Source organism: Dendronephthya gigantea, unplaced genomic scaffold (assembly GCF_004324835.1).
Source record: "Dendronephthya gigantea isolate DGI-Jeju-01 unplaced genomic scaffold, DenGig_1.0 000147F, whole genome shotgun sequence".
Taxonomy (NCBI): Eukaryota; Metazoa; Cnidaria; class Anthozoa; order Malacalcyonacea; family Nephtheidae; genus Dendronephthya; species Dendronephthya gigantea.
The window spans coordinates 447776-473912 of record NW_021163157.1 but is presented as its reverse complement, the minus strand read 5'-3'; the positions used below and the strand labels follow the sequence as shown (position 1 = coordinate 473912).

Here is a 26137-nt window from a genome sequence, read left to right as displayed (position 1 = left end):
TATTTTGCATCTCAGATATGTTGCTTAGTATGTGTATAGAATTTAATTGCTGTAATAAATTTTAAACTATATGTCTTCTCACACGCACTATAGAAATAGGTACATTTATAATTGCGAAAAAGCATTTTGGGGCCTGTTGACCCAGGTGATGGGTTTCTGGCAGTGCAAGTTGGCAAATCATCAAGGGCGGCTGTGTCTTCGCTTCTGTGATAATACTTTATTGAAAGATAGACATATAATCAATCATACTTCTTTAATAAGCATTATAAACCTGAACTAGATTTGTTGTAATCAGTGATATATATATCTCACTTTGGTGTTCGACCCATTTTGCTTGCCTCTGATATATAAACATTTTATTACATTTTATATAGTTTTATACGATTAACTTTACAAGGTCGTCCTGACTGTTGGATGGAAATATTTAATTGCACGCTAGCGGAAACGTTACACTGGTTATATAGGTGAAAGGTGAAACCTGCATGTTTACGTCTGTAATAAAACATTTTCACGGTTTTATTTAAACGTTTTCACGGCTCTACCAAAACGTTTTCACGGTTTTACCACAACGTTTTTACGGCCAAAGCAAAACGTTTTCACAGCTCTACCAAAATGTTTTCACGGATCGCCCAAAACGTTTTCACGGATCGATGAAAACGTTTTCACGTTTTGAACAAACCGTTTAAACGCCAAGCAATAAAATTTAAACGGGCGTTTAAAATTTTTAAACGGCAACCGTTTTTGATTTTCACGGATAGAAAACGGATAGCAAACGGTATTTCAGCCCGTTTTTTCAAACCGTTAATGTTGGTTTTCCCGTGGAGGGTCACATATTATGTCATCGTTATAATGTTATCATTCCCCAAGTTGCAATAAAAACTTGCTGTTTGCAGTTACAGTGTAGTTTCCTGTATGCCAAACTAAATGTAATAGGAACAAAAAGCACACCAGGCCTATGACAGTGCAATCGACACAAACAACAGTATTAGCTAAATAGTGCGGATTTTTTACAGCTCTGTCGCAGACAAGTTGCTTGCTGATCCAATGGCTATGCCTAGTCGTCGATACTATAGGAGGCGGCAAAACCGGCGTAGACGTCGAAAAGGCCGTGGTCGAAGTCGGAGTCGCAGCAAAAGTCGTGGCCGAAGCAGGAGTCGTAGTCGAAGCGGGGGCAGAAGTCGTAGCCGAAGCGGCAGCCGATCTGGTGGTAAATACTACTAGTGGCAAATATGACTAGTTGTAAGTAAAACTTCAAAAGACAGTAAAATAAGTTATTATGAGAATTTCAAGCAAAAATGAATTAATTTTCGTGCACACGGTATATTTTCTGAGAATTTTCTTGAAGCAATAAATGGTGGTTTTCAAATAGGCAGCATTTTTTGATCGGGTGAAATATTTTCCTCAATTTCCTTTCAAATTGTAAAAAGTCGACTGAAGCAAATAACAGATCACAATTGAAAAAAAATCAACGAAACTAAGTCGATTCAATTGAATCGACGAATATGAATGCAATATGAAAACTGCAAAAGTGCGTATGTGCAGAAATTCGTGTGTTCAATACAATATCCCTCAATAAAAATTCGACTATGTTAGTCCAAAGTAAAGATACAGTATCACTTTCCTTTTACAGCCTAAATCCAGTCAAAAATCGAAGAATCGCATATTAATTGTACTAATTTTTAAATCTATAGCCCAAAGAATTCGCCAGGAATGAACCGTTATTGGACCACCCATACAAGGATATAATTCAACTACTGTAATTTTATATGTTAGATGACGCTTTTATAAAACCTTAATAGATGTGTGATATGTTATTTCTCAAACATCAATAAAATTTTGTTTTCAAGCATGACATGGATATATTATGAATAATTACTTGTTCCACCTCCACAGACCCCCCCCCCCAACCCATACGGTTCTTCTATGTTGTTGTCAGTAGCACGTTTCAATCAGAAACAGCTTCTAACAAGTCTGATTTCAATCCAAGTTTCCTCAAACTATTTTATGGTAAGGCGTTGCAATTGAGAAAAGCATTGGAATGAACGACCCTGGCAGGAGAGGGAAAGGAAATTTTCCGTCCTCTCCTGTAAAGGGGCAGATGCACTCTTTTAAATAGAAATATATGAATTGCTGTTTGTGATATCACAGTGATATCAAGCATTCAACCTTTCATCAATTGTAGTTATAGTTACGAATGCGACACCAAACGTCTGGCAATTCAAAAATTTGTTACCACAAACAACTGTCCCATTTTCTCACTTTCTGGGACAAGCAGTGTGAAAACAACAGCTTGTTTGCAGATGTTCGTGTGAAATTGATGTGGATTAAAAATATTAATCTAGATGGCTATATCTAGCCATCTAGACTCTAAAAGTGAAATATTATTCATTCCAAATTGCAGTATTCAGTTAGCTGTTTTGAAGAAGAACTTATTTAATGAATCAATGCACACAGCTTTGTGATACGTGTCTCCAATATGTGTGAAATATGGTCGCACGTACCTGATACCTTGTCCTTGAGATTCAGCTTTTTGAAAATTTCTGTTGGGACGATCTGTTTATGTTTGATTTTATGAAGCGACAGCCGACAATACCAAAACGGGTTATAAAATGATTATTATAAAATCATATATAAAAGCGGATAATTTGGGTCGTATTTTAAACCTCATTCTGCATCGAATTTCTGCAAAATTCAATCACGATTTTTACCAACAGCTAAATTCTGGACTTCCAAATGGTCGGCCATTTTGGATTTGGCAGCGCAGACCTGGAACGACAGTTTCAGTTTCCGGGGGATCGAGGCCCAAAAAAAAAAGTGCAACAGTATAATATGAGCTATATTAACGCACTTGTACTAGCGGAATTGATTTTTAATTTTGTTACATTTAATTGTGCCCAGAACAATTAAGAATAGAATAATTTCCGTTCGGGCCATCCATGGACCCATCGTGAACCCATTGGAGGCTTGGAGCAAGGCCCCCAATGCTTGAAAGTAGAATGAAACAGTCTTAGCGCAATATAAAAAGTATATTGGTTATATCATGGATAATAAAATCACATGCGTACTATCACATGGATAGTCTTTTAACTATCCATGGTACACGTGCACGCGTGAACGTTAGTGCAATTGATTTTTTGGTGAAATTTAATTGTGCCAAAAACAATTAATAAAGGTAATAAAACGAATAGGAGTGCTATCAATGCCAAAATCATACGAGTATATACGAGTATACCGCGTAGCGGGAGTGTTAATCACGAGTATGATTTTGCCATTCGTTCTATAACTTATTAATTTTATGTTATCAACTTGTTTTAAGGAAAAGTACTTAATTAAGACACAATTTAAGCTCATGATTAATCGCACCCCGTGATTAATTATGAAATTAAAGTATTTTCCCCTGATTATACAGAAGGTATACAATTAAATATAAAATATTTCTCGTTCGGGCTATCCATGGACCCATCGTGAACCAATTGGAGCTTTGGAGCAGCCTCTCCCCCCCCCCATCTTTAGACGTAGAATGAAACAGTATTAACGCCAACCTGAAGGTTCAACAATGATCCGCCCACCAGCGGCGAAAGACACGCGAAATAGCCTCTCCCACGATGAACAATATCCCATATTTAGGGTGTTCACACACTCAAGTTACTTAAACGACCTTAACCATTTATGACAATATACGAAAAGCAAACTTTAATAATCAAAAGACAATTTACTGAGTGAATTTAGTACTAGTATGTTGTTGAAAATAATCGCTAGTTATAACTCCTATAAAGCCAGCCGTTAGGCGAGTTTATTTGCACGACGCGAAACGATATCTGAAATCAGGTTATGTGAGTTGGTTAAATTGCGTTATCTCTTCGCGCAAATAAATTCGCCTAGTAGAAAACGGGCTTAAAATGAAGGCAGACTCATCATCGTCACCACAAGAAAGGCTAATTGCGTCATTTTATTCCGTGGGAAATGACTATCCCCCCCCCCCCCCCCGACTCGACTGATAATATTGGCAATCAGCAATTTTTCGCTCAGATTCGTGCAACTGAAAGTACCCAGGATAAAATCCGGTTTAGAGGACACGTCAAATGGAAAAAATGGGTTTCAATAAAATGTAATACCCTATAATTATTTAGTAACCTAAAAATCTATCATTTGTATAATAACATTATAAAATCGAAACTTTCTGCCCTAAGAATAATGCAGAATAGAATGTTGACAGAATTAACCTCAGACTTTTCCTATCCCTGCCATATCGTCGTCATGTTTGTACCCGTGGTTTTCGAATTCGTCATTTGTACGTTTCATTCTCTGCAAGGCAACTCCTGAGTCACCTTGATTTATTACGGCCATTTCTCGCTACAATGAAATGCATCAATTTAGTTAAAGCGAAATGCTTGGTAACGAAATAAGTTACAAAAGGTCAGGTAATTACTATACCACGTTTCGCGATTTTTTTTTTTTTCGCGTTTCTCTTTTTGCTCCGCAGGCTTAGTATTTGCGCAGACAGTCGCATATTTAGAGGGTATCAATATAGCTCAGTTTCAGTGCAATGTATTCACCGTCTACATAGCTAACGGATAAGACAAAGGGAGGTCATTTGCACATCTAATTTTTCCTAAGTGTAAATAATACCGTTTCGATTTAAAGTTTGCCATCAACAACAGCAAATATTGCAAAACTATTTTAATAATTAAGGACAAAGGTGCGGAAAGCAGTTTAGGGCAGCGGGGACAGGCTTTAGGAAAACGCCCATATCGTGGTTATAGCTAGCCCTTAACCTAAAAGTTAACGTCACTAAAATGGTGAATGTATCGATGATAACACAAGTCATTTTCTCTCAAGTTAAGGTGGATGATAACAATATTTTCTCTCGACAAACCTGTTCTATTCGTTGCTGACAAATGACCAGTACAATTACCAATATGACAAATACAATGGGAATAACAACAATCAAAGCAATTATACCAGCACCTGGTAATGACAAATAGAGATCAGAAATTAACAAAATGAAAAGCAATATATAAATACATATATTTGAAAAGAGATGAATTTTAAGATGAAATTTCAACAGTTTTTTGCTCAATGTTTATCGTGAGTATGCCGCATTTTTCTACAATCTTGGCCAAAACGCTTGGGACGATTGCATTTTTTTTCTCTAAAAATATGTTCTCCCCCTTCCCCCCTCATCCAATGTTGAATTCTAATGCACTTTCGTTTTTACGACATTACAACAATTAATATATTAATTAGGGACCAACATTGAAAAGGGGGGGGGGGGAATCGGCGAAAATGCGAGCGAGGGTGGTCACACGCGATAGCGTGCGCCGTCCTATTAACTTTTGGCTAAGATTGTAGATTTCAATTCACACTTTGATCACTTAATTCACCGAGAAATTTTCCACTGAAAGGGTCCTGAATTGGGGGGGGGGGTTCAATCTTATTTCCCACTACGAATTTTCGAAAATTCCCAGTTCCAGTAAAACTTTTATAAGAAATCCCAGTCTGAATTGTAAAAATCCCAATCTTTGAAAAGATCAAATCCCATTTCTAGGAACAAAATTCAATTTTCCCAGCGTAAAAATAGGGCAATCTCAGTTGCCATTTCACCCTCTTTAGGACTCTCTTTCTAAAGCCTTTTTTCTGTCGAAATTAAGCTCTTTACGATATATAGACTGAAGATGGTGAAGGTGCTCTCATTCGTGCATGTTTTATTATTAATAACACAAAGAAGCGAAATAACCAACGAAACCTACTCAGGTCATCATCGTCATCGTCTTCTTTGGGAAGACATGCAGTATTTTGACATGTGCAATTGAATGAGCCAAGTGTGTTTGTACAAGTGGTGTTCTTCTCACAAGGTCCACTGGTGCATTCGTCGATATCTGTATAAAAAAGACGTGCAAACGTTTTACATTTATCGTGCTGTGTCTTGTAAAGGAAGCATGGTTTCCATGCATTCTCTAGAAAAATCCTTTCTGTCAAATTTTTGAAAACATTCAAATCGAGTAGATGAAATACTACCTAGTTAAAGGACAATATACCTGTACAAGTCAAACCATCTCCAGAGAATCCAGGATTACAAACACATGTAAAAGATCCATCAATGTTATTACAAGCAGCATTCAGACCACAAGGATCATCGATTGCACACTCGTCCTTATCTAAAACGTTGCATGGAAATTCATATTGACAGAGCTATTAAAATTATCTTGCCTAGCTTGTTTAGGGTTCCGTCTTTGCTTCGCCAAAGTGCCGGCGCAACGAGTGGGGCGTAGACCTTTCTAGTTTAATCAAATATACCATCAGAGTAATAAAAGACTACATCCTGCACTTAATACCTTTGTAAAGGTTCTCGGTGCGAAAACTCCACACATGTGTCTACTATAATTATGACGCCTGTACTATTTTTCCCTTTAATACGTTTTCCCGTTACGGTATTGGTGCAGACTCATCGGATCTACATGGCTGGTGGGAACATCTCAATATCCGTCATGCACTTATGGGTGCAAGCGGGAGCACCATATTTTTTTCCCATACAGCAAGTTTTATTGTCATTATAACGCCCGCCCCTCTCATTATAACGTACTGATAGTTTTATTGAAATAAACGTTCTTTTGCGACCTGTTGTAAGTTTAAGCCCCTTACCGATGTGGTTGGTAAGGCTCAAGGACGGCGGAAGATATTTAAGTTCGGGGAGGGTAATATTCAGACAGTATATACTCATGTTCGCAGACCGTAAAACAATCAATCTCGATAGGAACTGATAATGCTGAACGTGAATATAAAAACTATAAATATTAGTCCTCTCACCCCCCCCCCCCCTCAACGATCTCTCGCCGTCCTTGGTAAGGTTCGAATGTACTCTATCGACTTCTTCCCCCGCCTTAAGCTTCTTTCGGCGCCTCTGCTTTGCTGTACAATTGTATGAAGAACAAATTTTTATGCGAGGAATCCTAAAACAAACTTTAACTGAAACACGGATCAAAGAATACCTTCAAGGACAAACAGACGTCCACTTTGAATATATCCAAGAACAAGATCTTTCCCAATGGTACCGTTAGTGATGTTAATTACTCGAGCTAATTCTGTATTGAGCAACACTGCTGTGACATTTGATGCAGAGTTTAATGTCACTGTGTAGTCTACAATTACTGATCCATTGCTAACGAATGAAAATAATTATTGACTGAAATAGAAGTAGATTTTCATATTTCCTTAAAATTTAATGTATTTTTGTTTATGATCTCGGCAAAACGAGGTTTGTCGAGGGGATATAACCACTTTCTTCCGAACATGACTAATTTTCACGCAGGTGAAAAAGAGATTGGGATTGGCTTTTGTCTTCCGTTAAGGATAAAAAGGCCTTGATTTTTATTATATTCCTTACTTATATTGACAAAAATTATTTGTGAACTGTCTCTCGTTCACCATCACAAATATTTCAATTTATCAAATTGCATGACTCAAAATAGGGTAACTTTTGTGAATTGTGCATGATTACGCAAAATTTATATACTTACGAAATCTTGTTAATAACAACATCAACCACGTATGCACCATAAGCGGTTTTTTTATACAACTCCTTTAGCTGAATAATTATAAAAAGATGAAATGTAATTGATTAATTAAAAATATAACAAGCTCCTAATCATAAAAATAACTAATCTAACTGTGCTATAGTAGCACAGCGCAGTATTGACTTGTCATTTCCGGGAAATATCTTTTGTACGAAAAGACCGAGGAGTCGAGGACTGATATTTTTCGATACAGACCGAGCATGTGAAGAGCTGTCATACGATATTGAAGCTAGAAGTAAATTATTGGGTTTTTTAAGATACTTACAGCATTTGTCAAATTATAGCGTAATTTAATGTACTCGGAACTGCTCGTGTTGCTGTAGATCTGGCGGTATTGAAGACTTTTAATTGAAAAGCGACCAATGTAAGTTTTCACCACTATAAACATCACAAACATTGGCAGACATTGTTTATTAATACAACTCATTATAATAACTGTAGTTATCAACATATATTATGCAGCATATACCAGAGTCCGGAGACCCATCTTCTAACTACAGTTAGTGGCAATCACAATATAATCTTGTAATTTGGAGTTAGCCACGAATAAACTACTCATGTCATACAATAATTAAGTAGTGTTTATGTACCAGCGTGTTAGGATCGCTATAAATATTTGAGTGATATAGAACTGCCGTCCTTATCTGAGGAAAAGTGAGATTTACCTGCACAAGCGAAGCCATTACCGAAAAATCCAGAATTGCATTCACATTTAAAAGATCCGACTGTATTATTACACATAGCATTTACATCACAAGGATCCTGAATTATACATTCGTCCATGTCTGAAAACAGAGCACGGAGTGAAAATTTGTATTAGTTTTCTTTCATTTAAATTTTCTCTTCTACAGTATTAATTTTTAAACTTATGATTACTATCTCTGCTTGGTATATCACGTGCAAATGTATATAGGGGGAGTAAAAATTAAACCTGTACTTTGGTGTAAACTGTTTCATGCATTTATGATTAATCCCCGAGCCAGTGCGGAGCACCGTGCGAGGGTATACTAATTCCGCCCGGAGATTAGTTTGTTTCATTTATAATTAATCTTTGATTATTATGCATCGATCAACATGGCTATTCTGACGTGAAAATATATCTTAAATTGCTTTAGCTGATAATAACTACCTGTACAATTAAGACCATCACCGGAGAATCCGGAATTGCAAACACATGCAAAAGATCCAACTGTATTGTTACAAACTGCGTTTACATCACAAGGTTTGTCCGTATAACATTCATCGTTGTCTAAATAAATACAATAGTAAATTCATCTTTCTGTTAGGTCAATGTCCATACAGAGTGTGAAAAGACACAAATTTGGACAGAAACATTAGAATGCGCGCATTTCCAGACTTTTCCATGATACGTAAATATATAAATGTATCTGAATATTTCTAAAAAAGAGATATTTGCATCGGTATTATAATGTGTTTAAAAAAACTGTAATGTTTACATATACCTGTACAATTGCTACCATCACGGGAAAATCCAGACTTACAAGCACATATAAAAGACCCAACTGTATTATTACAAAGAGCGTATTCATCGCATGAATCCTTGACCGCACACTCGTCCTTATCTAAAAACAATAATTTATTGGGTATCAACTATCAAATAACATACTTGGCAGTTAGTCCGTTAAGCCCGTCACACACGAGAGCTATTAGCTGCATGAGCTAAAGACCTCGTCTGGTTGTTAGCTCAGCAACTACTAGTACTCTAGTGTGCCGGTAGTTTTACGCGAGGAATTCGCCTAGAGAGGCAAGTTTCTCACGTGTGCAGATGGTTTTTGGGCTGAGCTAACTGCCTCGCAAGGTCGTTAGCTCAGCTGATAACTCTCGCGTGCAGTGGGCTTTAGCAACCAAACAGAGATAAATAATATCCCGCAAAGTTCAATTAAGTTCATTTGTCCGTGACGGAAGACGGGTGCATTGTTTGCGTACCTGTGCATGTGAATCCACTGCCAGAATATCCCGAATTACAACTACATACAAACGATCCATCCGTGTTGTTGCAAACAGCATTGACATCGCAAGGTTTTTCCATCTTGCACTCGTCTTTATCTAAGTGATCAACACTGAAACTGATTATAAATATTTTTAAATAACCTAAACTAAAGGAATATTACAAATCAGCTCGCGTGCATGTATTTTTAACCATCAAATGAAAGTAACAATACGAAGTTATAAGTGGACAATGTCTGCCATAGGTTATGGCTCTTTAGTACCTGGAGACAAGGGCGGATCCAGACTGATGCGATTCATGCGATTGCATTAGTCAAATTTCACAAACCTTACTATAATTATATTCGACCATGATCGATTTTTGAATATTCCGGGATATTCGACCATGGTCGAGTATACTATTTTCCGGAATATTCGACCATGATCAAGTACCTACTTCGGTCATAAACATTCGACCATGGTAGAGTATACGTCATTCTCCTATAATAATTATTCCGAATTTAAGGTAAGGTTGAATGTACCGGAACATGGTATATTCGACCATGATCATTCGAATATACCATACTTCGGTACCTACTTCAGTCATACCATTCGACCATGGTCGAGTATACCATATGGCAAGCAATATATGGTATATTCGAACTTCGTATATATGGTCCAATATATCAGATATAGTATATTCGACTTTAGCATGGTCGAATATACCGAAATATAGACTCCATAGAGGTGTTGAAGTATGGTACAAAACATCGCATTGACCATGGTCGAGTATACCATATTTCGGTAAATTGGAATAGTATAGGTAATAATTATAGCGAAACAAATAATTATATATGATCTTTTTTAAAGAGATTGCTTTTATAAAAAATTGAAATTGCTTTCTTTTAATCTGTTTTAGCTACTACAGCAGCTTTCAGAGGGAATAAATGTGTTTGTTTTATTTCCTATATATATCTTTATTTTGCTTCTTTTTTATCTAGCTACATTTGCATAATCAAGAAGAAAATTTCTTTTCGAAAAGAAATCAGCAAAAGTCCTGCCATACCTTCGACCACGATCAGACGTCCGTTATTCACTTGCTGAAGAACGAAACCATTTCCAATGGTACCGTTCGCGTCGTTTACTAAACTTTCCAGTTCTGTGTTGAGTGACTGTGCTGTGATGTTTGTAGCGCTGGAGTCAAATATCACTTCATAATCTACCCGAATGGATCCGTTGCTATGTAAAAAGAGATTTAATAAAAGACTAAACAGATATACTATGCAATATTTTTTTTGGGAAGAAGAATCAATTACTCAGTTGTAAACGAGGAAATGGTCTCATTTTCCATGGGGTGCCCACTTGTTAAAAAATTAGGTTTCTTGTTTGTTTAGATGATACTGAGGGTAAATTAATAAAAAGGTTTTTCTCAAAATACTAAACTACTATTTACAATATCAGAACCACTTTGAGATCTAGGAAAATAAAGTTAAACCCACGTCAACATATTATGCTGCGAAAGAGGCTTCTCAGGGATTGGTACGACTCGGTGTTTTAGAAATAATTATAGGGTAAGGTGTTTGTGATATTAGAAATCATCAGAGCAAGAAAATGTTACCAACTCACGCGGCATACATCCGAGTTTCAAAGCCGTATCGACGGGAGGATCCTCATGATCGATAAGGCGGAGATTAAGCAAGAGCAACTTAAGTTCTTTAGAATCGGACAGATTTATTCATCCCCCTTCCCGAATGATAATGATATGCTCGTAGCCTATGGCACAATTCCACGTAAATTTGCAGGAAAAGGTGTCACTTATAGGGAAAAATTGACACTTTTTCGTGCATACTACTCAGAGCGATTAAAACGATACGATGCTACTTACTATATTCGTTTTATAATAACATCAATCAGAAAGCTGCCATACGAAGTATTCTTATACAATTCTTTAATCTAGACATTAAAAATATTCACGTAAATTTAATCAAGGGGGGGGGGCGTGAGGAAGTAAGTTGAGTTTAAACTTAGGCTTTTGCTTTAATTAGATGGACATTTTCACACAAAGCCGCACCCTCGGGAACAATTGAAATCACTAACATACAGTATTTGGTCACGGATTAAGCTCCATTACATTTTCAAAATGATCATTTCAATGAATTCTCGAAACAAATCATGCATTTTTGACAATACACTATAAAATCCTTATTTTGGACTATTATATCAAAAAACGTAGTTTATGTTAAATCATAAAACGTAGTTTATATTAAATCATAAAACGTAGTTTATATTAAATCATAAAACGTAGTTTATATTAAATCATAAAACGTAGTTTATATTAAATCATAAAACGTAGTTTATATTATTCTAACTTAATTACATATTAGTGTTTAAAAATACTTACAGCATTTGTAAAATTGTCGCGTAATTCCATGTACTCGTGACTCTGTACGTTGTTGTAGATTGAACGGTATTGAAGGTTTTTGATTGATAAATTGCCAACATATGATTTAACCTCTATATAAAATGCCAAAAAGTATTGTCGGTAAAAAATAAATATTTACGATTCGCAAAACATAAAAGATTTTCCTCCGTAGCATATATGTGATGTGAAAGTAAACAGCACCTTAATAATTTAGCGTCTTTTGATTATAATGGTTGTTCTTAATCACTTAGTATTGATGTCTCTCTTACTGACCGTGCAATGAAAGTTTCCATCAATTGTACTGTCGCCTTCACTATAATTATTTCACTCACAGTATTTATCGTAGCTACGTGCTGGTACGCATTTGATGAGGAGTCGAAATATGCCCAATGATCCATGAGATTACCATTTATAATCACATATTGTTTTAATACTAGTGCATGTAACTAATGAATATTTCAAAAACCGACCTATTTTGTTATTCAATAAAACAAATAATTACTGTTTTCATTAAATTTTATAGTAGGAATATTTTACTCATCTTTTCCTTGTTAAACTGAACATTCCATCACATGAAATTATTTTTACCATTGAACTCATAACAATTCTTATTTGAATATTATATAACACCTTATTAATATAATGTCTTTTAATTGGTTGTTTCTTATCACGTGGCATTAAAAAAATTTTCATTTTACTGACAGTGCAATAGAAAACAAATTAGCATAATATTCCATTACCAGAACTATAAAACGCCCAACCTTATTACTTTTTGGCTAGAAGAGTATCGGTATTTATGACTGTATAGTACTTACAGTAAGTTGGGCCCCGCAAACCTAGGGTTTACTATACATTCATCAATCTATTATTCTTGTACTTATATGATCTTGTATCAATTATTCTTGAATCCAAATAAATCACAATGTAAGTTTGTAATTTTGATTTACCTACGAATAAGCTACTCATGTCATACAGTAGTTAAGTAGTGTTTATGTATCCGCGTGTTAGGAATCGCTATAAATATTTGAGTGATATAGAACTGCCGTCCTTATCTGAACAAAAGAGAGATTTACCTGCACAAGACAAACCATCACCGAGATATCCAGAATTGCATTCACATTTAAAAGATCCGATTGTATTATTACACATAGCATTTACATCACAAGGATCCTCAATTATACATTCGTCCTTGTCTGAAAACAGAGCACGGATGGAAATTCGTATGAATTTTGTTTCATTTAAATTTTCTCTTTTCTCTAAACTTATGATTACGGTTTCTGCCTGGTAGCTATATCACGTGCAAATGTACAGGGTGAGTAAAAACTAAACCTGTATTTTGGTGTAAACTGTTTAATTTATGATTATTTTTTATTATTATGCTTCACCACGCCTATTCTGACGTCAAATTGTTTGAAATTACTTTAGTTTATAATATTTTCTACCTGCACAATTACGACCATCACCGGAGAATCCGGAATTGCAGACACATGCAAAAGATCCAACTGTATTGTTACAAACTGCGTTTACATCACAAGGCTTGTCCGTATAACATTCATCCTTGTCTATTTAGATAAAATTGTTACTTCATTTTTCTGTTGAAGACACTGTAAATACAGCATACAGGTTACAGAGACAAGGACACAAAGACGGGCATAGAACAAGAACATTTGCAAGCATGCTTTTCCAGATTATTTTATGATGAGAATATTGGTGTATCTCTGAACATGAGAATTTATAAAGTGAAAAAGTCGTTTATAAATACAGAAAAAATGACCATACTTAGGCTATCATTCTCTAATCAAGATATAATTATTTGGATGAGTTTTATTTTGAATCAAAACAAATAGCTATACATAAATGTAACATATACCTGTACAATTGCGACCGTCACCGGAAAATCCAGACTTACAAGCACATATAAAGACCCAACAGTATTATTGCAAAGAGCGTATTCATCGCAGTAATCCTTGATCTCACACTCGTCTTTATCTAAAGACAATATTGGGTGCCAAATAGCGTATTTAGTTCTCTAGCAAAAAAAACATAGTTGATAAATATTCTACAAAGTACCAAAAAGTTCATTTGTCTGTGTTTTTAATAACGTTAGTTAATTTTACACTATAAGTATACAAGTAGTCAATATAAGCGCCACATGAACACATGGATTCAATTTCTATTTATATGCGATTTTTGCACATACCATAACATTCTGTTCCATTTCCGCTAAATCCAGAGTTACAAGTGCAATTATAACTCCCGGTTGTATTTGTACATGACGCGTTCAAATGACACGAAGTATTGCATTTGTTGGTTTCTGTGAAAAGGATATATTTAAAAAGAAGCTGGTGTTCACATGTACGCTGAGCTAGGAAATGTTCGGCCGCGAGCGAGGGAAATGTTGCGTTGTTTTTGAAGAATTTTTATCATCACAATTTTGGCCACATGCATTGAGGCGAGAATTTTAAACCTGTCGATCGAACTTACTGTAGGTAATTTGTGTATGTTTAGCCTAGCACCTTTATGTCAGCGATAGAAGAAAGCGGTGCTTAGAATTGCTTTGAAAATTTTTTCTCTTGTCAACGTGCAGCCACAGCCATGCATTGCCGACCTTCGGTGACATATATGAATACTTCGCCGAAATATATGAGAACCAGGCTTGGTGTGACAATGTGTTTTCCCCCAATACCTTGAGATGCACGCATGTTTCTATAACTGTATGGAAACACTGAGAGTGTTTCAGTCTATTTCTTAATGGGACCTTGACAAGTATTCCCAATCCACAGATGTCCACAAATTACCACATTTCGGTTACGAGGTTTATGACCTAATTTGATCAGTATAATCTTGTATTTTGGTGTTAGCTACGAATAGACTACTCATGTCATACAGTATAGTTAAGTAGTGTTTATGCACCCGCGTTTTAGGAATCGTTATTTGAGTGATATAAGAACTGCCATCCTTATCTGAAGAAAGAAGAGATTTACCTGCACAAAACAAGCCATCACCGAAATATCCAGAATTGCATTCACATTTAAAAGATCCGACTGTATTATTACACATAGCATTTACATCACAAGGATCCTCAATTATACATTCGTCCATGTCTGAAAACAGAGCACGGATGAAAATTACTATTAGTTTTTCTTTCATTTAAATTTTCTCTTCTATTTTAAACTGATGTTTACGATTTCTGCCTGTAATTATATCACGTGCAAATGTATAGGGTCAGTAAAAACTAAACCTTTACTTTGGTGTTTCATTTATGATTAATCTCTGATTATTATGCATCAACATGGCTATTCTGACGCGAAAATATATCTTAAATTGCTTTAGTTGATAATATTTACTTGCACATGCAATTACGACCATCGTCGGAGAATCCGGAATTGCAAACACATGCAAAAGATCCAACTGTATTGTTACAAACTGCGTTTACATCACAAGGCTTGTCCGTATAACATTCATGCTTGTCTATTTAGTATATATAATAGTTACTTCATTTTTCTGTAGAGACACTGCATGTAAATACAGCAAACAGATTACAGAGACAAGGACACAAAAACGAACAGATAACAGAAACAATTGAAAGCATGCTTTTCTGGATTATTTTATGATGAGAATATCAGTCTATCTGAACATAAGAATTTATAAAGTGAAAAGGTCATTTATATAAATGCAGTAAAAATGACCATACTTAGGATGTCATTTCTGTAATCAAGAGATATTTGGATCAGTATTTTTTTGAATCGAAACAAATAGCTATAAATAAATGTAACATATACCTGTACAATTGTGACCATCACCGGAAAATCCAGACTTACAAGCACATATAAAAGACCCAACTGTATTACTACAAAGAGCGTATTCATCGCACGAATTCTTGATCTCACACTCGTCCTTATCTAAAGACAATATTGGGTGCCAAATAGCGTATTTAGTTCTCTAGCAAAAAAACATAGATTAATAATATTCTACAAAGTACCAAAAAGTTCATTTGTCTGTGTTTTTAATAACGTTAGTTAAGTTTACACTATAAGTATACAAGTAGTCATAAAAAGCGCCACAGGAACACATGGATTCAATTTCTGTTTATATATATGCGAGTTTTGAACATACCATAACATTCTGTTTCATTTCCGCTAAATCCAGAGTTACAAGTGCAACTATAACTCCCAGTTGTATTTGTACATGACGCGTTTAAATGACACGAAATATTGCATTTGTTGGTTTCTGTAAAAAGGTTATATTTTTAAAAGATTTTGGTGTTCACATGTACGTAGAGCTAGGAAATGTTCGGCCGTGAGTGAGGGAAACATTGCGTTGTATTTGAAGAATTTTCATTATCCGGCACAATTTTGTGCACATGCATTAAAAAGAGAATTTTAAACCTGTCGATCGAACTTAGGTAATTTGTGTATGTTTAGCCTAGCCTTTTTATGTCAGCAATAGAAGAAAACGGTGCTTAGAATTGCTTTGAACAATTTTTCTTTTGTCAACATGCAGCCACAGCCATGCATTGCCGACCTTCGGTGACATAATAAAAAAACTTCGCCGAAATATATGAGAACCATGCAGGCTTGGGGTGACAATGTGTTTTTCTCCAAATGCCTTGAGATGCACGCGTGTTTCGATAACTGTATATGGAAACACTGAGAGTGTTTCAGTCTATTTCTTAATGGGACCTTGACAAGTATTCCCAATCCACAGATGTCCACAAATTACCACATTTCGGTTACGATGTTTATAACCTAATTCAATATAATCTTAATTTTGTAATTTGGTGTTAATTAGCTACGAATAAACTACTCATGTCATACAGTAGTTAAGTAGTGTTTATGTATCCGCGTTTTAGGAATCGCTATAAATATTTGAGTGATATAGAACTGCCGTCCTTATCTGAAGAAAAGAGAGATTTACCTGCACAAGACAAGCCATCACCGAAATATCCAGAATTGCATTCGCATTTAAAAGATCCAACTGTATTATTACACATAGCATTTACATCACAAGGATCCTCAATTATACATTCGTCCATGTCTGAAAACAGAGCACAGATGAAAATTACTATTAGTTTTTCTTTCATTTAATTTTTCTGTTCTATTTTAAACTGATGTTTACGATTTCTGCCTATAATTATATCACGTGCAAATGTACAGGGTGAGTAAAAACTAAACCTTTACTTTGGTGCTTCATTTATAATTAATATCTGATTATTATGCATCAACATGGCTATTCTGACGCGAAAATATATCTGAAATTGCTTTAGTTGAAAATGTTTATCTGCACAATTACGACCATCGCCGGAGAATCCGAAATTGCAAACACATGCAAAAGATCCAACTGTATTGTTACAAACTGAGTTTACATCACAAGGCTTATCCGTAAAACACTCGTCTATGTCTATTTAGATAAAATTGTTACTTCATTTTGCTGTCGAGACACTGCAAATACAGCAAAAGAGATTACAGAGACATGCATGGACACAAAAACGAACAGAAAACAGGAACATTTGCAAGCAATGTTTTTACAGGCTGTTTTTTTATTATGAGAATATTAGTGTGAAGTGAAAAAGTCATTTATAAATGCAGTAAAAATGACCATACTTAGGCTATCATTCTCTAATCAAGAGATGATTGGATCAGTTTTATTTTGTATCAAAACAAATAGCTATAAATAAATGTTAATGTATACCTGTACAATTGCGACCATCACCGGAAAATCCAGACTTACAAGCACATATAAAAGAACCAGCTGTATTATTACAAAGAGCGTATTCATCGCACGAATCCTTGATCTCACACTCGTCCTTATCTAAAGACAATATTGGGCGCCAAAGAGCGTATTTTTGTTTTCCAGCAAAAAAACATAGATATATAGTATATAATAAAATCCCACAAGTTCCAAAAAGTTGATTTGTCTATGTTTTGAATAACTTTAGGTAAGTTTAATTAGAAGAACTTGAAAGTTAAATGAATGTTCAGAAATTTAAATTAATTATCATAAATATAATTTCACGTTTATGAGATTGTGCATTCAGGTTTCGCATGCTAATTTTCCTTATCATGCATGCACCCAGGTTAGGTGTTATTGCATGCATTCGAATTATGCACTCAACTCGATCTTTGAAATTGCAGGCAAAATTTGTAAAACGTTATCTTATAAACTAACACTTGTATTCCTTAAAAATTGTATTTCTTGTCTAACTAGAACCAGCAGCACCTCAGACCTGTGGGTCTCATGAAATTAAATTAATTATTCTCATCAAACGCGTTGTTTAACAATGATATACCATTATGATATTGCTTTAGTTAAAACTACAATAGATAAACGAGTTCTGAAAAAAAAACCATGTCTTCTTTCAACGGGCTGAGTAGTCACCTTTGAGCCCCTTACATTACAGTATTCTTTGCTTTGAAAAAACACGCTGGTATTTGCTTTTTCGCAGACCAAGCTGCTATTTCGTTGTCAATATTAGCGCCACAAGAACGCTTGGATTCAATTTCTATTTATATATTCGACTTTTGCACATACCATAACATTGTGTTCCATTTCCACTAAATCCAGAGTTACAAGTGCAATTATAACTCCCGGTTGTATTTGTACATGACGCGTTCAAATGACACGAAATATTGCATTTGTTGGTTTCTGTGAAAAGGATATATTTTAAAAAGAAGCTGGTGTTCACATGTACGCAGAGGTAGGAAATGCTCGGCCGCGAGCGAGGGAAATTGTTCGTTGTATTTGAAAATTTTCATTATCACAATTGTGCACGTGCATCGAGACGAGAATTTTAAACCTGTCGATCGTATATAGGTGATTTCTGTATGGCCCCTGGCCCATTCATGCCGGCGATAGCTGTTGTCGGTGATCTGGCACTGAAGTTAACTGTGCCGACATGTTTTCATCCCAATACCTTGAGATGCCTGGAAATAAGCGCTAGCTACCTTAGCTTTCCTGTTTTCTTGCGTCCAATTGGTTTACATTTCTCATGCAGTTGTAAGTTGTTGCAGTCTTATTTCTCGTCTCCCAAACTTCGCATGTCTCCTTAACCGTATGAGATTGTTTTCTATTACTTAATGGACCTTGACAAGTTTTCCCAATCCACAGATGTTCACAACTTCAAAATTACCACATTTCGTTTACGACATTTCAACATGTATACTATTTGAATCTGAAAATTCTTCACATACCAGCGCAAAGTATTCCGTCTCCTTCGTATCCATGTTTACAAGTACAGTTGAAACTCCCGTTTGTGTTTCGGCAAATGGCGTTAACATGACAATTATGGTGGATATCGCATTCGTTGATATCTGCCAAATATATAAAGTCGTCAATTTTTGCAGATCAGTCAATTTAATCAACCATTATCACTTTACCAGTAAGTTTACCGTACAGATGCCGGTCGTTTAAAACTCTTAACTATATCTTTTGCGTAGTTTTAAAAACATGGAATGAAAATGATGTATACGAGAAATGATAACGGTAATAAACTTAATGTAAATCAAAATAAAATTTAAAGAAAGTAAAAAACACTGGGACAAGATTATCAGAAAAACACAGACACAATTCAAGTTTCGGTGAAAGAGAAACGATTCATATAATTTATTACCTTTAAAGTGTTTAAACAAGTAGGTTTTATTTATTAAACAAGGTAAATTTTAGTTATTCCGTATGCAATTTAAGGTTGCAGTTTATTCGTATATTCATGAACTTAGTATGTTTTTTGCAAACCCAAATGGAGTGCGTCGACATTCAGTGTGTTCTCGGAGAATAGGGACATAAAAGACAACGATGTAGTTTTTCACAAGGGCCGAGGGACTAGAGACCTGCGTATAAACTTGTATTGTAATGTTTACCTTCACAGTAAGTTCCATTTCCAGAGTATCCTGCTGAACATACACAGACGTCCTTACCACCAGATTTAGCACACGTTGCATAAGTATGGCACTTAACAGTCGGTTCACAAACGATTTGGTCTAGGAATGTCAAATATATTCATTTCGCATAATTATGAAATTTTAAACAAAGCAGTATAGTATCTTGAACTCGGTATCTGCTCTCAAAAAATATTTTTCCATCCAGTAGCGTAGCCAGCCTGCGGTTTTGTCCGGCTATGCTAATATTCCTGGAATCTAAGGAATATACACCCCATTTGCCTATAAACCTTCATTCACATCCCTGCTCTCCGTAGTCACGAGAACAAAGTATAGCATGGAATATACATTATCATACACAGATATCCACAACCTTAAAATTACTACCGATATTTCTGTTTCAAAGTTTATGACCCATTTCAACGTGTAACTAATTAAATCTATGAATTCTTCACATACCACTGCAAAATTTTCCATTTCCGTTGTATCCAAGTTTACATGTACAGTTATAACTTCCGTTCGTGTTTTGACAATCGGCGTCAAAATGGCAAGGGCTGGCATCGCATTCGTTGATATCTACCAAATATATTAATTCGTCAATTTGGAAAATCTGTTAATTATTTAGTTAACCATTAGCACGTATTAACCGTCCAGACGACGCTTGTGTAAAACTCCCAAATACATTCTGCGTAGTTAAGTCGTAATTAAAAACAAAATACAGCCGGCTTCGGAGTATTTAAAAGAATGGATTAAAGTAGCAAAGTCAGGACAAAGATAGTATAGACGTAACGTTAAAAGAAAAAAAATGAGATACCATGAAAGCCAGAAATTTTCAATAAGATTTGTTTATTGTTCTGAATGACTTAAGAAAAAAATATTTAAACTTAATTTGCGGATAAAGTCTTTCTCATTCAAATTTTTCCATTGCTTAGAACTCGATGCATATTGTCCAATTTGATTACTTTTTTGACCACCAAAATGGACCCTCCATATACTCGTCTTTTATACATACCATCACAATGTATCCCATTTCCGCTATAACCCGGGTTGCATGTGCAAACAAGACTCCCAGTTGTGTTTTTACAAGTGGCGTCTTCGTGACAGGTATTGTTGTTGTTGCATTTGCTAGCATCTGAGAAAACACATGTTAAAAAGTATAGCTGTACAGCAGAATGTATGCGCATAGGGAATGCGCCGCTATTGAGAGAATGTAATGGTATATCTGCATGGGTATTGAGAGTAACCTGGAGTAACCTCTCATGTGCAGGGCACCTCGATCTTTAGAAAAGTATATTTTAAAATATTTTGAATATCAAGGAATGCACATGCGGGGAAATATTTTTCAGAATTTCGCACAATTGGCACAAGAAATACCAGAGTTAATAATCAGTTTAGAAAATCTTTTTCGCTTCCTTGCAAGTAGCATAAATTTATATGGCCTACATTTTTTGGAGAAACTCATATATACGAAAAAGGTCTAGTGAAAATCAAACAAATCTCATATTTACTGAAGTAAGTAATTATGTTTGATTTTCTGCACTGAAAGAATTATAAAATACGCTTTCGCGTTAAATATTTTAACCCTTAGTCTATAAGGATAGATGACAAGAGCGAACGTGGTTTAGCCGGGTAACGTGTGCACCCTTATTCTAAGAACTTGCTTACATGGAGCGAGTTAATATCCTGGCTAGGCGAGGCGAAAACTGCATAATTTATGATGAAAGACTAATGAGGAAATCGGGAATCCTGAATCGAAAAATCATTTTGCGCACCAGTGACCTCAGACAATGGGACTCCCAAATCCTTAGGACCTGATACAGAAAAACTTGGGGAGGTAAAGCGCCCCCTGATATTCTTCGGAGCTAGTGTGAATCAGGCCTTAATGTATGTTTGACTAGTGATAATCCTAGAAATGAATCGCCTTGTAAGAAACGCAAAAAAGTTCTAGGTTGAGTAGAAAAGCTCATCGGGAAGAAATCAAACTACGATCATAAGGGTGTTGACACACAATTGCATAGAAATTTTATAATAGCCTGCGCATGTACAACTGACAGGATAGATCAGAATGCAGAATTCCGCGTTTGTATAAATTATTACATAAATTAACTAATCTTTACCTGCTTGAACATTGATCCCGTTTACCATAATGACAAACAACGCGATTAAAACCGGTATCTAAAAACAAAAAAATGTTTTTTGGTGTTTTTTTTAACCCTCTTTTCATATATGGTAACTTACCAGAATGATGGAAAGCCCTAGGATAACATCGAAAAGGTTTTCATCTGTTTAACGAACTTGTTATACAACAACTTTTAACTTCGCGGAAAATTTATTTTAATACACGTTTCAAAGCTGTTCGTTTGTTATGACCGGAAATATCCACCTTTTAATATGAACCTAACTATATATTGTGATATAGAACTTACTTTAATTTGAATGTTACCAAACTGTGTCTAAATTATAATATATTAAAATTGCATATGAACACATTTACATGGGATTACATTCATATTACACAACATGGAGTATTTGCGAATAAATAATATATATAAATATATATATTATATAATATATATATATATATATATATATATATATATATATATATATATATTATATAATATATATATATATATATATAATAATATTATAATTAATATAATATATATATATATATATATATATATATTATATATTATATATATTATATATATATATATATATATTATATATATATAATATATAATATAATATATATATATATAAATGTTGTAGTTTGTTATTGATAAAGCATTACAGCATTGGTTAAGTCCATATAGGCAACATTGCAAGTCAACAGACTATAAAACATCCATCACAAGTAGCTAATTTGGATCCGACAAAATTGGATCGTGTGAACAGACCTTCATAAACTTGTAATCTACGTAGATGAAACATGTCCAGGAAACTGGCGGGTTTACCTATTATATATATATATATATATATATATATATATATATATATATATATATATAATATATAATATATATATATATATATATATATATATATTTCCTGGACATATTTCATCTACGTAGATTACAAGTTTATGAAGGTCTGTTCACACGATCCAATTTTGTCGGATCCAAATTAGTTACTTGTGATGGATGTTTTATATTCTGTTGACTTGCAATGTTGCCTATATGGGAAGCAAGTCAACTGAACCAATGCCGTAATGCTTTATCAATAACAAACTACAAAAATTGGATCGTACATTTGAACAGTCTTTCAGATTATTGAACAAATACATTTGTCAGTTGCAACGGCATGCTTAATTTAAGTTTTACCTGCTACATAATTATATAATACTTTAAACGCTGAGGCAAAATATATTATTAATTTCGTGCCGTGCATCGTAAAGTCCAGCAGATTTGCCGACGCAAATGAGATATTTCAGGAAAGGATCGAATTAGTAGCTACCAAAATCTATATGCACAGTTCGCCTGCCAAATAAATTTAACATTATTGCATGTTGATGCTCTTCAGACAAAATAATATTTCATTATAACATCCCTAAAAGTGATTTGCATGCAAAGATTATAAATATAAGCTTCCTCGCTTGAAGAATCCAAATTAAAATGGCATTGAACACAGTAAAAATTATCACCTGCCCACTTACGTTTAGCCTGACTGATTGTCTTGAAGAGTACATCGTGAAATATTGTCCAAGTAATCAAAATCCTCCAATCCTAAATAAAATACTATATTACTGTGTCTAACATGCAAACATGCAAAGTTTCACGATAGCGATCTTCGTATTATGTTGCCTACTGGGGCTGCATATCTGCATAATTTTCTTCTACAAGGAACAAGTTAAACAGCAGGTGTTAAAGTGATGACGCTTTAACTATTATTCTCATCAAATTGCTCTTTAACAAAGATATAATCTTGTGGGTGGCTGTGCTTCAGCTCCGCATAAACACTTAAGTGTGTTCTGCGTGCCCTATTTAAATGAAACCGGTGAGATATGCTCCTTAATATTAATACATCAAAAACGTCAATATAGGAGATATAAACTAATGGGAATACATTAAAGATACTCTTCTACCTAATGAACGAAAGATTCAGCAAACTATTTGCTATATCATCTGATCAGTGACTCAGTGTACACGCGTTGCACATGACAATTTCAGAATAATTTGAAGTCTCCGCTAAGCACTTAAATTCAATCTTGCAATAATTACACGGAATTTAAGAATTCTTGAAGAAACAAGGAATTTGAATAAGAATTTCTTTGTAAAAGTTTGTTCTCGAAAGATCGTCTTATAGGTAAAATGACTTCATACTAAGTAGGCTATTGCGTGTTGTTTGAATATCAAAGCCTCGCATACAACTTTTAAATAACGCTATACAAATAAATCTTTTGACTATTAAGACAAATCAATAATACTAATGATATAAGTAATTTCCAACTTCATTACGGACCTGTTTTCATGGAGCGAGTTGTCCCAGCTAAACGAGGTAAAATAACACCAAAGGCTTAACCTGATTAGTCTTCACATAACTCGCTCCATGTGAACAGACTGCTGGATTAGACGAGATACACACACGTTCAATCCAGTTTCTTAGTGTCTTTTATATCGTCCTTTTAATTTCTATATACATGTGCATAATCACCTTCCAAGCTGTCATGGAATTAAAACTGATACACCGTTACAAAACTAATCTTTCAAGTTATTGGTGTAATGTTTTATTTGTGATATGCAATAGGGATTAATGTATAAAGGATATATAGTACATAATATATAACAGGGAAGCGAAGAACAACACACATGCATATTATATATATATATATAATATATATATATATTATATATATATATATATATATATATATATATATATATATATACATGCATGATAATATATGCACAAACAACAACATGCACACATGCACAAACAACTATCTTAATACTATCAATTAAGGCCATGCAGCTCTATTTCACTTCATTAACTTCACTAATATTATTTCGCTGAAGGTGCCCTGCGACGGAGGTTGTTTTGTGTGTTGTTCCTTTACTATTATTGTATCATTACGTCACAGTTCTTGCAAGCACGTCAACACGTCGTAGTTTGTATTCGTGTAGGAGGCAAATTCAAATATACAGATTTTTTAACACAATTTAAACAAGAGGATGAAATTAAGCCTTATTATTATGACGAGAACTGTTAATTTTTCAATTTGGTGAATATCCTTTGGCAAAGATGACCAGTAAGGCTCACGAAATACGATTTTTAACAATTATACCATAAGCTTGAGTTGTATATTTTTTATATGTGCTGTAAGCGAGCTATTTAACGAGAGCGAGCGTGATAATTGTTTTATAGCATAGCTACTACAAATACCATTTAATGCGCGAAATCAGCATTGCATTTTACCTAGACCTGCTATTGGTTTTATTTCAGTCAATGTTGCGCGAATGGTAATTTACATATGTAAAATAAATTATTTTATAAAAGCCCGTTTTCATTGACAAAAATCAGGGGGTTTTGTCATTTTGACTTCCACGCTCCAAATGATCAGCTGAATCAACTCGATGCATATATTTCATCGCTGATTTCATAAGTAGCTTTATTTTTTTTCTTCCGGTCCGAATTCATATTTTAGCGTTTCCTGCAATCTGATTGGCTACGGACCGCGCGAGATTAAAAGCAAAGAGCCAACGCTAAAATATGAATTTAGTACCAGTCATTTTTTGTCTACCTTCATGCTAAGAGACGTCAGCCAGATGGAAGAGAGTAATAATTCTGCTAGCGATAATCCCTCATTACAAATATAGTTCTCATTTTATATACAGCTGATTCAATTAAGTTTGTGACAGGCAATAGGCAAATGTAAATTGTAAGCGCGAACAGTGTCATGGGTCCAGTGCATTTGACTAACTAATGCATCGACATATTTTGAATGGTGTCGTTAATGGACACTAATTATTTTATTATGTTATCATTCGACCAAACAATGACACTATGCGAACAACAGAGTACAAAAGACACATGAAAAATGCGGTCATTTTGCAATTCCCAAGGGAACATGTGCATTTATCACAATAGTTTGTGGTTGCACTTTGCAGGCGAGCAAACAGTTAGATTAATAAATGGTGCATTTGGTGGATATTCGGTTCCAAAGTAATGGAAAATTACGAGGAAGAAAGCGTTAATATCATGTTAAAAGATACACGGCAAGGTAATAAAAGGCAGAATGACACATATACATGTCAAAACGTCGACATTTTTAACGATGTGAAAGCGCTACGTGAGTTCCTGTTCAAGCAGTTTAAAGA

At 34.8% G+C, this 26137-nt stretch overlaps 2 protein-coding genes across 2 annotated transcripts; both read right to left on the bottom strand.

The window, feature by feature from the left end:
- Positions 1-3995: 3995 nt before the first annotated feature.
- Positions 3996-13848, bottom strand: LOC114536785 (fibrillin-1-like). The gene is made up of 17 exons (XM_028558131.1): positions 13814-13848; positions 13386-13505; positions 13017-13136; positions 11923-12035; positions 11407-11474; positions 10588-10760; positions 9522-9641; positions 9038-9157; positions 8704-8823; positions 8240-8359; positions 7840-7952; positions 7518-7585; positions 6990-7159; positions 6039-6158; positions 5751-5879; positions 4877-4968; positions 3996-4353 (listed from the first exon to the last, which is right to left on the bottom strand). Exons 3-17 carry the CDS (start codon positions 13090-13092, stop codon positions 4225-4227), a joined length of 1731 nt encoding a protein of 576 aa, XP_028413932.1. The 5' UTR covers positions 13093-13136; positions 13386-13505; positions 13814-13848; the 3' UTR covers positions 3996-4224.
- LOC114536813 (latent-transforming growth factor beta-binding protein 2-like) lies at positions 13506-23571 on the bottom strand. Its single transcript, XM_028558157.1, has 15 exons — positions 23476-23571; positions 21935-21992; positions 20830-20949; positions 20277-20393; positions 19800-19919; positions 19134-19253; positions 18475-18588; positions 17635-17754; positions 16861-16980; positions 16060-16173; positions 15726-15845; positions 14928-15047; positions 14144-14257; positions 13814-13932; positions 13506-13547 (listed from the first exon to the last, which is right to left on the bottom strand). The coding sequence occupies exons 1-15, from the start codon at positions 23506-23508 to the stop codon at positions 13506-13508; spliced, it is 1551 nt and encodes a 516-aa protein (XP_028413958.1). The 5' UTR covers positions 23509-23571.
- Positions 23572-26137: the final 2566 nt, after the last annotated feature.

What these genes read in the sequence shown, in the direction of transcription:
- LOC114536785 (XM_028558131.1), bottom strand. Translation starts at nt 13,092, where the DNA reads ATGTGTAATAATACAATCGGATCTTTTAAATGTGAATGCAATTCTGGA. An exon ending in GCTATAATTTGACAAATGCT is followed by an intron (nt 7,586 to 7,839) that starts GTAAGTATCTTA and finishes ATAATTATTCAG; the next exon opens with CTAAAGGAGTTGTATAAAAA. An exon ending in GTCAGCAACGAATAGAACAG is followed by an intron (nt 4,354 to 4,876) that starts GTTTGTCGAGAG and finishes ATTTCATTGTAG; the next exon opens with CGAGAAATGGCCGTAATAAA.
- LOC114536813 (XM_028558157.1), bottom strand. Translation starts at nt 23,508, where the DNA reads ATGTACTCTTCAAGACAATCAGTCAGGCTAAAC. An exon ending in GACAATCAGTCAGGCTAAAC is followed by an intron (nt 21,993 to 23,475) that starts GTAAGTGGGCAG and finishes TTTTGTTTTTAG; the next exon opens with ATACCGGTTTTAATCGCGTT. An exon ending in TGACGGTCGCAATTGTACAG is followed by an intron (nt 13,548 to 13,813) that starts GTATATGTTACA and finishes CTGTATTTACAG; the next exon opens with TGTCTTCAACAGAAAAATGA.